At 34.9% G+C, this 16,241-nt stretch overlaps 1 protein-coding gene across 1 annotated transcript in view; it reads left to right on the top strand.

Annotated features, from left to right (window-relative positions):
- CCDC73 (coiled-coil domain containing 73) overlaps positions 1 to 16,241 on the top strand; it is a 91,303-nt gene that overhangs the window by 26,738 nt on the left and 48,324 nt on the right. Inside the window, 3 exon segments of the mRNA XM_050896865.1 lie at positions 1,624 to 1,658; positions 2,502 to 2,648; positions 14,080 to 14,151. Of these exon segments, the coding sequence (XP_050752822.1) occupies positions 2,517 to 2,648; positions 14,080 to 14,151 (204 nt within the window). The 5' untranslated portion in view covers positions 1,624 to 1,658; positions 2,502 to 2,516.

The following is a 16,241-nucleotide window of genomic DNA, read 5'->3' as shown; positions in this document are numbered from 1 at the left end:
ATAGTATAAACTATTTGGCAGGTAACTAAGTTCTTTGATCTCTCTGTGGTGGAAGAGACCACAGAGGTGTCTTGCACTCAACTCGGAGGACAAGAGGGAGTGTGTATAACATATACTGTACCTTGCAGTTTTCAGCAATAGGCTGTGAAGCATTTTGTTGCAGTCTTGGAAAAAGCAGTCTGAGTACAAATTGCCCGTAAGAAAATAGTACTTTCACAATGAAGGGATGGGTGAAGACTCAATGAGCTTCACTCAGAAAAGCCTTTATCCTTACTCACTGCATTAGGGAGGTGAAGTCTTGTTTGTCAAGTGCTCCTGCTGAGATCAGTGAGCTGAGAGAAAGCCCATGGATGCCTGAGGCCCATTTTCTTCCATCCCTTAGAGTATAGCATTGGTTTGAAAATATCCCCCTGAGAAAATAATTCTCAGATTGCTTCTGTGATGGGAAGGAAAATCGCAAGCCCCAGTGTTATAGCCCGGTTAATACACATTCTTCTACTGGTTGACTTGAATAGAAATTATTTCATAACTGAAGTGCACTTGAGGTGCACCTGCCTTTGTAGGATGAATCCCAGAGCTAGACCATCCTTTTTCTGTGTCAAGTTTTTCACAAGCACTCTTTATTTTTTCCCCTTATTAACACAGGTTACCAGGATTCTCCATTTGGTAACAGTACTATCTTGTAGAAATTAATCACTGTAGAATCCTCCAACTCCAAACCTGCGATGTCAGCTGACAGCAATAGAATTAGAGCATGCATCATGTCTTAACATTATATTTGCAATATCTTAGCCTTCAGATCAGAATATAGCATGATTAAAAGTGAAATCAAATGGCTCTGTGTCTAATCTATTGTGTATAATATTAGCATTTTTATTAGTTTTGTAGCTATAATCATCTCCCAATACTTGATATGATATCAAAAGTTTTGTTTGTAGTAGTGCTTCATGAATTAGTGGTACAACATCTATCAATAAGGAAACAATTTTGAAAACTTGGGTGAAAGAAACAGATTTTTTTAAATGTGCTTTTGGGAGGGTCTGACTTCAATTCTAAATTCTTTGGTTAAAAAAAAAAAGTGGTTTTTTATCCTAATGCTTTACTTTAAAAAAAAAAAAAACACTAAAAAAACCAACCAAAACCAAACAACCTAGGCCTAAACTGTGTCTAAAATGCATGCAGATTGGCTGCACAATGCCTGATTCATGTTGGCACATTGACACAACAGATTTGTTGCCTGAAGTGGTAGGTGTTTGTACATGGTTCTTATTCAGACTTTTATTTGCTGCCTCTTCGGAAGTGCTTCAGACATACACATTTTGACACTGACAGAAGAACTTACATAAATATTTCATATTGAACAGTTCAGTATTAGTCATATGTTTTAAAATGGAAGACAAAAATGAGCCTGATTTTTCTGGTTTTAGCAAAACCATTATTTCAGTAACTTAGAGTAACTTTTGTGGTGGGACAACTAAGCAGGGAATCTATTATCCATGACTAAGCAGCTTTAATTTGATCTATGTTAGGGTTTTATTTAGACAACAGCAGAAAAAGTGGTGAGCCCTGATTTGTAGTTGTTATGGCCCCATGATACAGACCAGGTCTCTGTTCTTCCTGCAGGAATTCCTTCCTAAGAGTTCTGCAGCAGTGGCCAGGTCAGTCATAACTCCTGTGCTCTACCCCTACCTCTTTAATTCTTAGTCCAGAAACACACAGGGGGTGTCTCTGGGAAGGGATAGCATTATGTATTCTAGTGGACTGGTGGAAATTCAGTCTCAAGTATTAGGAAAATATAATCTGGGAAGTACAGCTGAAATATGTACAGTTGTTATCTTTTTGTAAATCAAATGCTAAGTGTTGTAATCATCTCTGATGTCACTAATGAACATGTTTTGTCCCTACAGAGATACATGGGTTGGTCTTATGTTAGCATGACTCCTTGCTTGACAACAGTTGGTGTAGCTAGATTAGAGTACAACATTTTGATACTTGATCTTGTGGGAACAGAACCAAAAAGTTTTCTTGTTAAAATTCAGAAGCAGAAACTGCGAATATTACATTTAGTTCGTAATTTCAAGCCAGTCTGAAGGTCTCCTTTAAAATTGAGCCTGTCATGTGATTTTTGAAATCTTGAAGGTAGGTAGTTACTTTTTCATGGCCTGATGTGTTAGTTGCAGTACCTTCATGCCAGTGCTGGGCAGTAGCTCTGGAAAAAAACCCTGTACTACTTCCTCATTGCAGTCTTTGTTTAAAACTAAAACCAAGCCAAAAATAAAGAGGAAAAACAAATGAATGTGGTGAATTAATGATAAAGCTGTTTGTTTTCTATTACAATATTGCACACTAATTTAAAACGAAAATATTGTTAATTGCATGATGGCTATAACTATTCGTTTTACTCTTTGCAAAAATAATTTGCTTCCATATTTGCAAGTTTTGCAGTTTGAATAATCTCTTAAAGGTAAACTGGAGAAGAAATACACATTTTTATTTTGCAGAAACAAGTTCAAAGAATGGAGGAAGACTTTAAAACACAGGCACTTGATTCTACTCTTCAAAGTCCATCAGAGACATTACTTTCCATTCGATTGTTAGACTTTAAAACAAGTTTATTGGAGGCAATAGAAGAACTGCGTATAAGAAGGGTAAATGTTTATATTGTTTTTTAGTGTTTCTTTGTCTTATTTCTGTCTCCCTGTATGTAATCATAGAAAATGCTGCATAAGTGTGGATAAACTTCATGCTGTATTTTAAGTAATTCACCAACCAGGATTTTGTTTAAAAAATATCATAGGTTTAGGCAGTGTCTGTATTAGAAATTTCTCCGTAGACAGCACAAAGACAACAGGGTTGCATGGGAATGAATTTGGCTTTCCTGTAATAATGTACAAACTTGCTACAGTTGATCACCAGGCTATTGACAAAATTATCTACATTAAATTTTTGTATTTCATTGTAGTTGCTCTCTTTAAGAGCAGCCTTTGATGTGAAAGGAAAGAAAGGGAAGCCAAGTCATTGCCAAATCATAAGTCTTTCTCATTTCATAGACTGATTTACCATTTGCCAGAAAAGCAGTGATTTTGACTTATTTTTGTCTGTTTAGTTGTGCTTTTCAGAATTACCTAAGAGGGAAAAGAGCTACTGTGATAACCAAATCCACTTTATTTCACCATTTTTAAATTGCTAAACTATTAAGCTAGAGACCTACAATAATAGCGTATTGAGTATTGGGGGGGTTGTGTTTTGTTTTTGAAATACGAGTTGAATCATCTTGTAGTACTAAGGTAAAATTGTTTCTGTGCTATTGAAGGCAGTTATATTTTTCTGTGTTTGATTTTTCAGTTGTATGTATGTAAACATTTGTTTCTGTTTCTCCCCTTAGTGTTTCTGAACTGCTGTATTTTTTGAAAGACCTAAAGTATATCTTTCTGCATTTGATGAATTTGACCTGTTCAAAACATGTGTATTATTCCTTTTAAAATATTAGTATTGATGGCATGCTTGATTTATGCTTATTTTGATCTAAGTTAAATGCTATAGTTCTCTCTTTAAAAACCATAAACAAAAGAATGACTGCCATTAAAAAAACAAACAAACAAAAAACAAGAATAAAGCTTCATGATCCTACTTTCTTGGTGCAGTATTGTTGAAATTCACCACAGTCTGATCCCTAGACTTTTGTTACAATAGCAGTGTTTAGTCTAGTCTATTTTTGTATTAAAAAGTAAAGAATGAAGAATTTAACTTTTAGAATAATAATTGGAGTGTACTTTTCCTTATAACATTTACATTGTTAACTTAACTTTGCATTTTTAATGCACTTGGTCAGAGCCTAAAATGTTTATAGAGTGCCATGGAATTGCATCTTTTGGGATTTTTTTGTTTTGTTTGCCTGTTTTGTCTGTTATACTACAAGAGTAAGTGACTGATTTTATAAAAGGTTGCCTCAGGAGGGTGAGCAATTTTTTGGCTTAAAGGTATGTTTAGTTTCAAAATTGATGCTAATGCCAAGAGCCAATTCCGTAGTTAAGACATGGCCCTAAATTTCTAAAACATCTGTGCGTTCCTTCACTCTAAAAAAAATATATATATTTACCTGTTTGTAGTTAGAAATTTAATTTAAAAAAAAAAAAAATAAGTATTTTACAGGTAGTCAATTCGAAATCTTCAAGTACCCCTGAATGCATTTTCGTTATTTGCTTTAACAATAAATTCAGGGTTGCTTGCTTAGTATGTTTAAATTGGGAATATAAAACATTAATATTGTGAACAAGCAAGGGTTATAGAATAATATGGCCATGCCTAGTGCCATTCATTTTTATTTTAAGTAGAACTCTGTATGGATGTGTTTGCTTAAAATAAAGCTACAAAATCCTCTCCTGATCTTACCTATGAATCTCTTACAAATTCAACCAACATGAGGTTATTCTGTAAATTTAGAATCAGCCCTGAGAAAAAGGTAGTGCATAGACCAAAATACAGCGCTAACTCAGAGAATTACAGTGCTTGTCTTGCACCGTGGTAATTTTTCCATGGACAAGAACAAAACACACAAACTGTCGTCTGCTGCATAAGAAAGTGAAGTAAAAGTTAAAGTTCTGCTGGTTTCTTACTACTTTGCCACTTCCTTTCCAAGTTGTTTGTGAGGCTCACAGTAGACTGATAGCGTGATGGAGGCACTATAGCCCATATAGTGGATTTTACTCTCAATTTTGTCTTTGACCTGTGGCTTGACCTTAGATGGGATATTTTACCTCTGTTTGCTTCTGTTTTTCTTCCCATTGTTGGTCTTGCTTGTCACTTAGACAGGAGTCTCTTCAGGACAGGAACTATCATTTATTTTGAGTTTAATAAACTGCCTTGAATGGTTGGTTGTACCGCAGTATAAATTCAAATTAATAAAAATAAATTTGCAGATGAAATTATCTGTGCAAAGCTAGACAGATAAAAATTAAACGCTTAAAACAATTAAATACTAAAAGAGAAACTTGATACAATCCATACTTGATACCATAAGTTACTATTTTAAAGTAGAAATTTCATTTCTCTGAATATGCTTATTTAAATAAATGCATTGAGTTACTTCAAAGCATCTATCTGTTTTTCACTTTTCTTGGTTAAACGTACAGCTGTAGTTAAACTCTCAAAATAAAAATAATTTAGAGGAGTTGCTCATAATAAGTGACTGTTCTGCTATTTTACAGATGAAATCCCAATTAATGGTAGCTGTGCATGCTTATTCTGGAGAATACGTTGTTTAAATTATACAGTTGATACAGCTTCAGTCTATTCCTTTGGCTGTTCATAGAGTCTTTTTCAATTGACTTAATATGAATATGTATGTAATTAAAAGCTACAAAAAATGGTATTACTTTTCCCCCATCCCCCAGGGATTACTTCACACTCCAATAGTTTGAATGTCCTTCTATTTTTTTGCCAGTTTAGCTTTCCCACTCATCAAGCACCGATCAGCCCAGTGATTCTTTTGTGGTGGATATCCCATTCACTTTGTTCCAAAGTCTGTCAGCCTTGCTCTGCAATCAGCTGAGTTCATTTTGTTGAGTAATAACAGATGATCCTTTTCTTAAGGGATAAATATAATCGATTTTGACAGTATGAAGTTGTGGCGTAGTAGGTCAAATTGGAACTCTTCAATGCTTTCTGAAGTACAATGCATATAGGACAATGGATGTTAGGTTTAAGGATAATGTTTACAAGGACAAGAAAGCACATATATTGTGTATTGAATTATTTTCTTTCTTGTCCTAGACACAAAGAATCATCCTTAGCCAGAAAAGCATGTAAACGTAGGAAATCAAGGAAATTCTTCCTTACCTCCATAGAAATGTATTCTAATACCCTGGGGATATGGGTGTTTTTAGTACCAGTTGAAGCAGTGTAGGTGTTGATTAGCTGAACACAAGAAAGATAAACCTTAGTGATGATTTTTAAAATTTTACTAATGTTCTTCTTTGGTGCAAGGGATAAGTTTCAGTGACCTGTTTCCATACCTGAAAACAAGCACCTGTTGAGGCTCTTCCTGGTGTTAACTGGGACATCACAACGTCTGGCTAAGACTATAGGTTCTGTCATTTGTGCCTTGAGTTTATTAGATTTGATACTCTTCCATTTAGTAAAAATTAAAAAGAATAAATTTTGCTCTTTTCTCTTTGGGCAGTTATGATATAGATATAACTTGGTAGTGCTTATCTTTTAACTAAAATGCTTTTTAAGAAATGTTTTTTCCAGCTCTCAAATTTTCTCACATTTCTCACAAGGTAATTTTTCTTTACCATAAAAGAAACATTATTATGTAATGTAATGTAAAACTTTATGTATTAAAGAACATTAGAGTTGCAAAGGTCATGAGTTTACCCATAAAAACATTTTCTATGTTCAAATAAGTATTTTAATATAGGATTCTTTAAATATTTCCTTTTAGAATCCTGGAACCCCTCCACCCCTGAATTTTGTAAATTGAAGCCATATTGACTTGTTATTGGTGGTTACCATCCTACTATTTACCGTCAAGCACTATATAAAACTTCTCCCTTGCTCAAGCCAAAGGAGTGTGTTGATGTAGTAGGTGGTATCAGAATCAGCCACCAGAAGTGCGGATGAGATGTGTGAATTTCCTACCTGTGCTCCCAGCAATTTCCTATCTGCTCACAGCACAGGAATTGCGGGGTCTCAAGACTTCTGCAATCAGTTCCATGTTGTGGACAGGAATATTCTTTAAAGGCTAGTTGGTCCTATCATTTTGCTATTATTGACTCTAGTCTCCTTCCCTGCCCCTACTGCTCTTTTTCCCTCTTTCTTTTCCCTGTTTTTCCTAGTTTCTGTCCCTTTCTGTCTTCTGTTCTGCCTTCTTCTGTTTTGATGTAAATTAGTCCTCCTTTTTGTGCTTACCCACTTTCATGCTGGTGGCCAGTGAGCAGTCATTGAGAAAGGAAATACAAGAAGGATATTTACTTACTTATTTGCTGAAAGGGACAAACACTGAATCATGTCTGTTGTCATGACGCAGACATTATGGCTCTCAACACCTCACCTTGAGTTTTTTCTGGTTGCTCCAAAGCTGTGGCTGTAGCTCACCATAGTGCTGCAGAGCTGTATGTGCTCTTCCTTTCAGATAGATTTGAGTGAGTATATCTCAATTCGTTTTACTCTACCTTTGCTATGGCTTTGGCTATTCTAATCCAAGTTCTTCAGCACAGTGGACTATTTCTAGATTTTCCTAGAGGGAGGACATGAAGGAGCTTTGCTCACCCTTAACTACTCTCTCCCATTCCTAAGATGTACTTCTGCTTTCTGGCAACTGTGAACGGGTTTGCACTGCACAGCGTAACACTGTATAGCACGTGGTAGCTTGGGATACCTGAGCTAGTATGTTCCAGAATGGAAGAGTTGTACATAATTGTGCAGAGCTAACTCATCTATTTAGCAGTGTTTCACAGATAAGATGGGCAAGTGGAGTTCAGTATTGAGATGATGTCCTGGTTTCAGCTGGGACAGAGTTAATTTTCTTCCTAGTAGCTGGTACAGTGCTGTGTTTTGGATTTAGTGTGAGAATAATGTTGATGTTTTAGTTGTTGCTAAGTAGCGCTTACTCTAGGTTAAGGATTTTTCAGTTTCCCATGCTCTGCCAGCAAGCAGGTGTGCAAGAAGCTGGGAGGGAGCACAGCCAGGGCAGCTGACCTGAACTAGCCAAAGGGGTATTCCATACCATGGAACGGCATGCTCAGTATAGAAACTGGGGGTAGTTGGCTGGGAGGGGGGATCACTGCTGGGGCATTGGTCAGCAGGTGGTGAGCAAGTGATGCACAATGCAGTTGCCTTTTCTTGGGTTTTATTTATCTTTTTGTTATATTCCTTTTTATTACTATTATTATTATATTTTTATTATTATTAGTTAATATTATATTTTATTTTACTTTAGTTATTAAACTGTTCTTATCTCAATCCGAGAGTTTTACTTTTTTTCCCTGATCCTCCTCCCTGTCCCACTGGGAGGGGGGAGGGGGGAGCGGCTGCGTGGTGCTTAGCTGCTGGCTGGTGTCAAACCATGACAGATGAAAATTGAAAGTTGCAGTATAAAGTTAGTATTTGGAAATGTTACTTGGGCCCAAAAAGCAAACTGCTTTTTGAGATATTAAGTGAAGAAAGTTGATGAAACAATAAACTTACTTATCAGAAGGAGCAAAGCAGAAGGACTAAACTGGAGTTATTAATGGTGTTACAATATTGGCGGACATGCCAGTTATGATCATAACGGTCATATTGGTTGTGCTGTATCTAGACCTAAAAAAACCCAGAAACATTACAATGCACCTAAAGCTAAACCTTGTTGGAGGCGTGTTCTGCAGGAGAACCAGCACCTTCAGATGTGTGGAGTAGCAGAAAAGTTAAAAAGGGCACCAGAGGCACCTGCTATAGCTATATAGGCAGCTCTGTGGAAACAATCTACAGCAAGCAAAAATGTGAGATTGAATGAAACTGTTGCATAAATAAAGATTTTATTTTTTTTTTAAATTAAAAAGAGCTTGGGTTTAAGTTCTTTTCAGGCTGTTGCATAGGATAAGTATAGAATCATGAAAGAAAGAAATGTTTTAATACTGTATTTTGAAGTTTCTATTCATGAGACAGACAATTATTATTTTAGAAAGTAAGGCAGAAACATTTTCTGGAAATAAAGAGGATGCTAGGGAAGTGAAAGATTTTGGTGAGGTTTATTGCAAGGAACAATTCTAACTGCTAACAAGCAATAAGAATGGTGAAGAGCTTGATTTGATTCTCTTAAAGGATAGAGTAAAAAGGGGCAATTAAGTGGGGAGGAGAGAAACAATGACAACACAGAATAGAAATGTGGGTAGCTTTTTTGTTTGTTACCTAGAAGCTGGCAAACAGGACACCACTAACACAGGCTGCAGGGAAACAGAACAAAAAATCCTAACAGTCTTATAGCTGGATTTTCTGCCTCAGTGTAAATTAGCGTACTTTTTAGCAAAATGATGGAAACAAGGAAAGCTGAATATTAAAAAAAGAAAAAAAGTATGTGGATATAAAAGAATAAGCAGTACTGAAGTTTATGGATCTCATGACTGTGACATACACAACATTGTTATTCAAGTCAGTAAACAGTGTGTTAGCTTAACTTCTGTGTTAGCAAATGATGTGGCTTTTGATTAGGAACTGATTGCTTGAAGTTGGAGAGAAGAGCATTTTAAGTATTAATGCAAGCATTTAAAGGAATATATTTTGATAGATGAGATTTATTTAAATATAGAGCAATTGCAGCCTGTGCAGTGGAATCAAGGACAGAGCAATGAAAGATTTCCAAAGGAGAAGAGGTGGCTGGTATACGTTTCTGTTTCTCTGTTTCTGAAAAAGGAAAGTTTTTGAGAGTAAATTCCAAATATGTGGTTACTAAAGGTTTTAGTTAACTGTCGTAACTATTAAGATCCAAAAATGCTGTATCAGGAACTAAAGTTAGAATAAAGCTGTTATAAATATTTTCTCTCCCTTTAACATTTGTCCTGGGGAAAAAAACTTAAGAAGGATATCCATGCAGTCTACTAAAAGCTGTACTGGACTGTTTAGTTCATAAAGGGTATTCTAATTATAGTATGAAACAATCAGAAACTGTAGTTTCTATGAGTAGTGTTTGATTGACCTGCATGAGAAATTGGATGTGCAATTTTGTAGGAGGTAGATTATGAGTTTGAAAAAGATAATAAAAGTACCTAGCAGCAGTTTTGGCTGCTTGGACATGAGCCAGCTGTACTCTGTTCCTAAATCTTTTCAGGGTCAAGAATCGAGGGGGCTTGACCAATCCACAGCCCATCTTGTAAAACTGCAGCCTGAAGCAAACACTTTAAAGAAGGCTTGACACTTTCTAAAGGTTATAACAAGTAAATAAACCATCAAATTACTCCTCTTTTATTGTTATGGTAGTCTTTTTTATAAAAACACTTAAATCCATGTAGTCCTAAGGCATCTAATAAAAAATGAACACTTTTAAGGTTTTGTGGTTTTTTGATACCTCATCAAAGTTATATACAATATTATTCTCCTAAGTATAACAAAAATGTTTTCGTCTTATTAAACAGCTGGTGGAACTTCTAAAAAAAAAAAAAAAGTGCTTCACACAAGTTTTAAAAGCTTTCAATTCAAAATGGGTAAACTATGAATGTCCTTTGAAAGAAATAAAAATGATGGATAAGGCTTCTAATTGTTAGTGATTTCACATGAGAACATTTTTATCATGTAATTGTCATTCTCAGTTTAAGTATTTATGATGTTTATTTTTTTTAACAGTAGTTACATATATACATATTTTTGATAGCTTCCAGATTTTCCTTTATAATTTGGGAGTAAGTTGGAGGAGTGTTGTTGACTTAGAACTTTGGTTCTTATCCTCTTTAGTATGCAAAGGAAAGGACTTGCTTAAAATGGAATTTAATGCAGTTTTCAAACTTGTATTATTGTGTGTATTTAGTTAAATGTAAAGTGCTCTGTATGGATGTGGGAGTTAACAATTATAAATGTCTTAAATTTTAACATGCTGTTTCTTAGAACAATTGTAAAATGTTAAATGACGTATCTGCACAGAAATGTATTTCTGTGAGTATTTTCTTTTCAGTGTCCTCATTGGGATTTAAAATACTTACACATTTTAAAACTGAAATGGTATGTATGCTTTTTTATATACACCAAAGGCTTGGTTTCATTTAGGTAACTTGCGTTTTGGTAAGCCCAGTCTATTTGAACTGAAGTTTTCTTTGTCAAGAATTTGTAAAGCTAGTATCTGCTACATTGCTCCCCTTTAAAATATTACATTCTTTTCCCTTTATTTCATGGTCAGTTTAATATGGATAGACTTGTTGATCTTCAACAACCATTGAAATTAGTGATGTATTTGCCGTAAATTTTAGTGAGGTCAGAATCACAGTGCATATGTTAAGCTTTTTTTATCTCTGTTACTACTTTACCTTCACAGCTATATTTCTTTTCTGATGCTAGTTGCAGTTTGAAGTTTGTTTTGTAAATGCTCTAAACTTGAGCTTTTGACTTATAACAAATAGACCAAACTAGATGAGTTTACAAAGAAAAGGAGAGACAGTTATATGCATAGAAGCTGAAGAAATGCAGTAGTCAGTGTGATTAGTTTGCATGTTTTCAAAATACATACTTGAAAAATTAGCTAGCGTGTTATGAAAAAGCATATTAGGACACAATTATGCAGGCACTTCAGGTATTCTGGGGGCAGTTTTACTGTCCATTATGTTGATCTAAGTCCATGCTACATCTCCTGCAGCAACACGTTACTGTTGCTTCTGTTGCACTGGTACAGGTTCTTGGGATCCCCAAGGCTAGATCTGATCCATGGGATAACTGACCACCTCCTTCTCCCTGTTTAGTTGTGCACTGGATCAAAATTCTGTTTTTGTCTCTGAAATACCCTTACACATGCTAGTGCCTGCACAGGGGAGTGGTAGAAATAGGTAGTCTGGAGTTAGGGAAGAATACTTGATTAGTTTAGGAATAGTTTACATGGTGTGTTTAAGGGTCAGATTTTATAATCCTTACTTCTTACAATTTTGAACAAGGCTTTTGCTAATAATATATCATTTTAATAGCATTTGTTGCTTAACGACATAAATTGCTTAAGATTACACTTCTATAAGACGCTATAAGTCAACCTCATTTTTTTTTACACTCCAGGGAACTTAGGGGGATATATTTTCTTTCAGTACTTATAGATCAGTATCAGAAAACGAATTCATTGCAACTCTGAAGTACTATTTGTTAAGGCAGAACTGGGAAGCATTGATAATATTTTCAATTCTCTTAATTATATTTTTTTTTTTACCATAAGGCATATCAAATCTTTAGGTCTCTTCTCCATCTATATTCTACTGGTACATATCAGAGAAGCAAAAGCTAAAGAACTTTTCTCTAGTTCTCTGTGAGCCAAATTTTAATTTTAAATGTATGTTCAATATTTTATACGTAAAATTCACATGAGCATTGAGGCATATTTTTAGATCCCACAAGTAACTCTTGAAATGCTTAGGAGTAGCCTCCTGTGGGTAGAAGTGTGTGTTATTTCTATCCACACATGTGCCTGTAAACTGCCTGTTAATCAAGGAAGTCAGTTTTGACCCTAAAAGCTATAAAAGATGTCAATGTCAAAAACCTATTTTAAATCACCTTGGGACATATTTTGCCATTTTATTTCTATTGATAGTACAGTGGGACTAAGGATCAAAGTTATACTAAGTGAGAAAGGGTTGCAAAATCTTCTTTAAAACAATTTTGCACAAATTGTTGAAGTGTTGTAAATATCCTTGTATCAAACTTGGAACCCTCATTTGTACTGGGTTAAGGAAAGAATTGCATTTCTTAAAGATGCAGCATACTTTGTTCTTCATAGCGAAAACGTGTATTATCTGCTTCACTGTGGAAGGAGGAAGAACAACCTCAGTTTGCTCTTTCACTGTTTCAGAAAATTTATTACTTCATCCAGACGTGATTTTTTTTTTTTCCCTCATCATAAGTAATAGTAGTTCATGGTATTGCAATTCAGTAGAATTTTACTTAAAACCCAGTGTCAAGAGAATAATCTTTTTGAGGCCTGCTTTTAATTTTTTACTAGAGATCCATAAATGGCTTTTTTTTGAGTTGTCACTGTTTCCCTGAGGATTATAGCCACTTCTTTTGCAGTACTCTGGGCTGTTGAGGTGTGAGTCATTTCAAGAGTGCTTGTTTTTTCATCAGTTTAGAATGCAGGCTTTAAACTGGAGTGGGGAAGTTGAGCTCAAAAAAAGCATAAAGGTGCACATAATATATCAAAATACAGTAATTCAGAGAACACAGTTCAAATATTGGGAGTACTCTTTTACCCTCACACAGTCAGTTTGGCCCTTGGAGTGTGTCCAACGCAAGACCTCGATAAGTGTTACTAGTACACCAATTCATCAAAGAGAAGTCAATTTTAACTTAATGTGGTCACTTTTTCAAGGTGATCACCAGTGTGCAGAGAAAAGGCAGGAAATTAGCTTTTTGAAGCTCAGAGCAACACATTAGTGTAGCTCTCTAGGTTTTTAAAGGATATTCATTATTTTGACTTTATGCAATAACAGGACAGCAGTGAATTGCTTATGATATGCATCAAAAGCCTAAATAATGTTCTTGCAAGAAGTCATGACTGTTTGATAGGGGAACCTGTTGTTCTTCCTTTTTTGAGTATTGTATTTGTAAAGGAAGGCCAGTGCTCGTAAAAATTTGACTCAAAAGGGAAGCTGATTCTAGTTAGGAAAATTTGACTTTAATACCAGAATGTTTCAGGAAAATTCCCATAAATTTTTAGCAACTGTGATTATCAGCAGGTAAGTCTCATTTATTACAGTAATAGTTTGATTCTTGACAGAGTGCTTCTGCAAGAACAGGAGATGTAATGCACCTTCCCGTTACTAGTACATCTTCTGGATTGTGAAGGAAACTTTAGACTTTAGTAATGTTCTTCTCAGATTTTCTGGTAGCTCATCTTATCAGAAATACGTGTTGATTATCCATGACTTCTGTTTAACTTCTTATTTTCATCTGGTAGGTCAGGAGGCGTCTTGGCACAGAAGGTTATGATAAATATTTCACTTTCTCCATAATAACAGAAGTAATTGCTGACACAAACTTTTCGGTTGTCCTGGGAGATGTCAAAAAGAATAAAGATTCAAATGCTTTGAGTTGAATAATTAAGATGTCCCAAAGATTCTGACTCATTAACCACGATTATCTGTATCATTGACTAACAATTGATTCTTGAAGCTCTTATTGCAGCTTGCTGAATTTCTCTTCATCTCAGTATTTTGACTTGGTTTATCAGAATATTCAACAGCTGAACTCATCTGCTATTTTACCACATCCAGAGAGCTTTTTTTTGCTGTGCAGTGTGTAGGCACATACTGTTCTATGTACTGGACTGTAAAGGATGAAGAGTATGAGTACATAACTTATGTTAGTGTTTGATTTGCAGGTACTGTCTTATGTAAATTTTTTGTTTGTTTTTTTAACTAGGACACAGAGATTAATTATGAAGATCAAATAAGTAAAATTGTTGTAGAGAAACAGGAACTTGAATGGCAGAAGGTAAATTTCCTACATGGTTTTAGTGTTTTAACTGCTGGGATTTAATTTTAATGTTATATTAATATGGATTGTGAATTGGTACAATTCCCCTTTTTAAGGCTATTGTAATTTCTAATAGTAGAATGTGGTAACCAAGTTTATTGTCTCGCCATGAACTTCTGTAGCTTTTATATTGATTTGGATTGCACCCAACCTAGAAATCTGTTTAACAAAAGAGTACCATCATAATATTTGGCATGACTGGAAATCTTCAGTCAAAAGGGATGTAAATATCAAAGCAATAAGACGTTTAGCTTAACATGAGGCACGTTGACACGTTAGCGCGGGGGAAGCTACGCAGCGGCTTCTCTGTATTATGCTTGGCTTTGGCAAGTGCAAGTACCAGTGCAGTGGTACAAACAACTTCACTTGCAATGTTTTGTAGGTGACAATTTTTCCAAAAAAATATTTTAAACAGAAACTTACATGTTAGACATACTCAAAAGCAGTTTGTCATCTTTCAAACACTCAGAAGTTTTCAGTAAAATAAGTCTAACATTCTTCTTAGTGTTAGGGCTCCCGAGGTTATGTTTTCATAGGAAATCCATTCCCTTCTCTAATACAATCAAACCTATGACCCTTGTCACTAGGTCACAAGATAAAAGGCTTCACTCTGTATATTTTACGATCACAGAAAAAATCCAATAATTTCAGCTGTATCCTTGATCTTGGGATATTTAACATCTTAGTAGTAAAGGAAGACTATTTCATCTTGGAGTTCATCCTAACCATCTTAAATTAATAATCCTAACTCTGTGCTTTCTTTCTTGAAAGATATATATGTGCACATAGAAACAGGAAGCATTTTATATTTGTAAAAGCAACAGTGCTTTCAGTTTGTAACCCGTCTTTGCTTTTCTTAACCTAGCATTGCAGTTCTTAATAATCTGGGTTCAAAAGGGATGATTTCCGTTCATTCTGAGACCTTAACAGCAATTTAATTTACCGTTAATAAAAAGATGGGACTTACAGGCAGTTGGGTGAACTCTCTTTTTCTGCACTTTGCATTTAACATTGGCACATGGCAAACTTAATGTAAACAATGAGTTGTAGATTTTAGGAACTTCATGTGAGCACGTATATAGAGCTCTGGAACTTCAAAGGAACAAGCTAATATGAGTTTCCAATTCTGGAGATTCCAGTAAGATGAAAATGCTAAGTATGACATCTAAATTGAATTTGTGACCTGATGGTTTCTGAATGCAGAATCATATTGACCTTAATAGTAGTTCAGTAAGTAGATAGCTTCCCCTGGGTTATCAAAGGTTCTGTTATATTTTTTCCTTTAGAGATACCCCTTTCAGTCAACATTTCTGTGATTCACTATTTATTTTATTTTACCTTAAATTTAGCAAACCAGTTTAAAATAAAGACATGATTTGAGCTAAGTTTCTGGTTTAATATTACAATTTTAAAGCAAATCTTTGTCTACGTTTTATGAATACTGTTGCTGCTCTTGAAAAAAAAATTCCGTTTTCCCTACTCTAGCATAACTGGAGAAAATACTCCTTTAAATCTAATGGGTATACTCACTATACTTACTATAACATCACAATATCAAAGGTGATTTTGCTTATATTTTTAAAACGTAACTTTGTTCTTCACTCTCCATGCACCACACATACACAGCAAGTATGGAAAATTTATTCCAAAACTGAATTTCTGAGAAAGTTATACATAATCATTTTATTTAACAGTCTCAGCTGTGAGGCCTGTTAGGAAATGAATATTTGTAGAAACTTCCCAGTCTCTTTTTTAGAGTAAAATACATCATTTGAATATACAGTACAAGGAAGACTGTGGTATATTATGAAGACCTCAGTAATGTTTTTTTCCAGTTATCCATTACATCAATGACAAAATTGTGTAAAGGATGGCTGTTTTGTGAAACAAAACTTATATCTACATAAATTATTATATAATATTGGCTTGAATTCCTATAATCTAAAGAAGTGTCATCTTAATTTGACAGTACTGTGGATATAAAATTTTATTCCTGTGGTGAGTAGGAATACTCCACTAAGAATAGTTGATTTGCTGTCACTGCAGTA

This window comes from Gymnogyps californianus, chromosome 5 (genome assembly GCF_018139145.2).
Source record: "Gymnogyps californianus isolate 813 chromosome 5, ASM1813914v2, whole genome shotgun sequence".
Taxonomy (NCBI): domain Eukaryota; kingdom Metazoa; phylum Chordata; class Aves; order Accipitriformes; family Cathartidae; genus Gymnogyps; species Gymnogyps californianus.
Note: the sequence above shows the minus strand (reverse complement) of the source record. Positions and strands in the feature narration are given on the sequence as shown.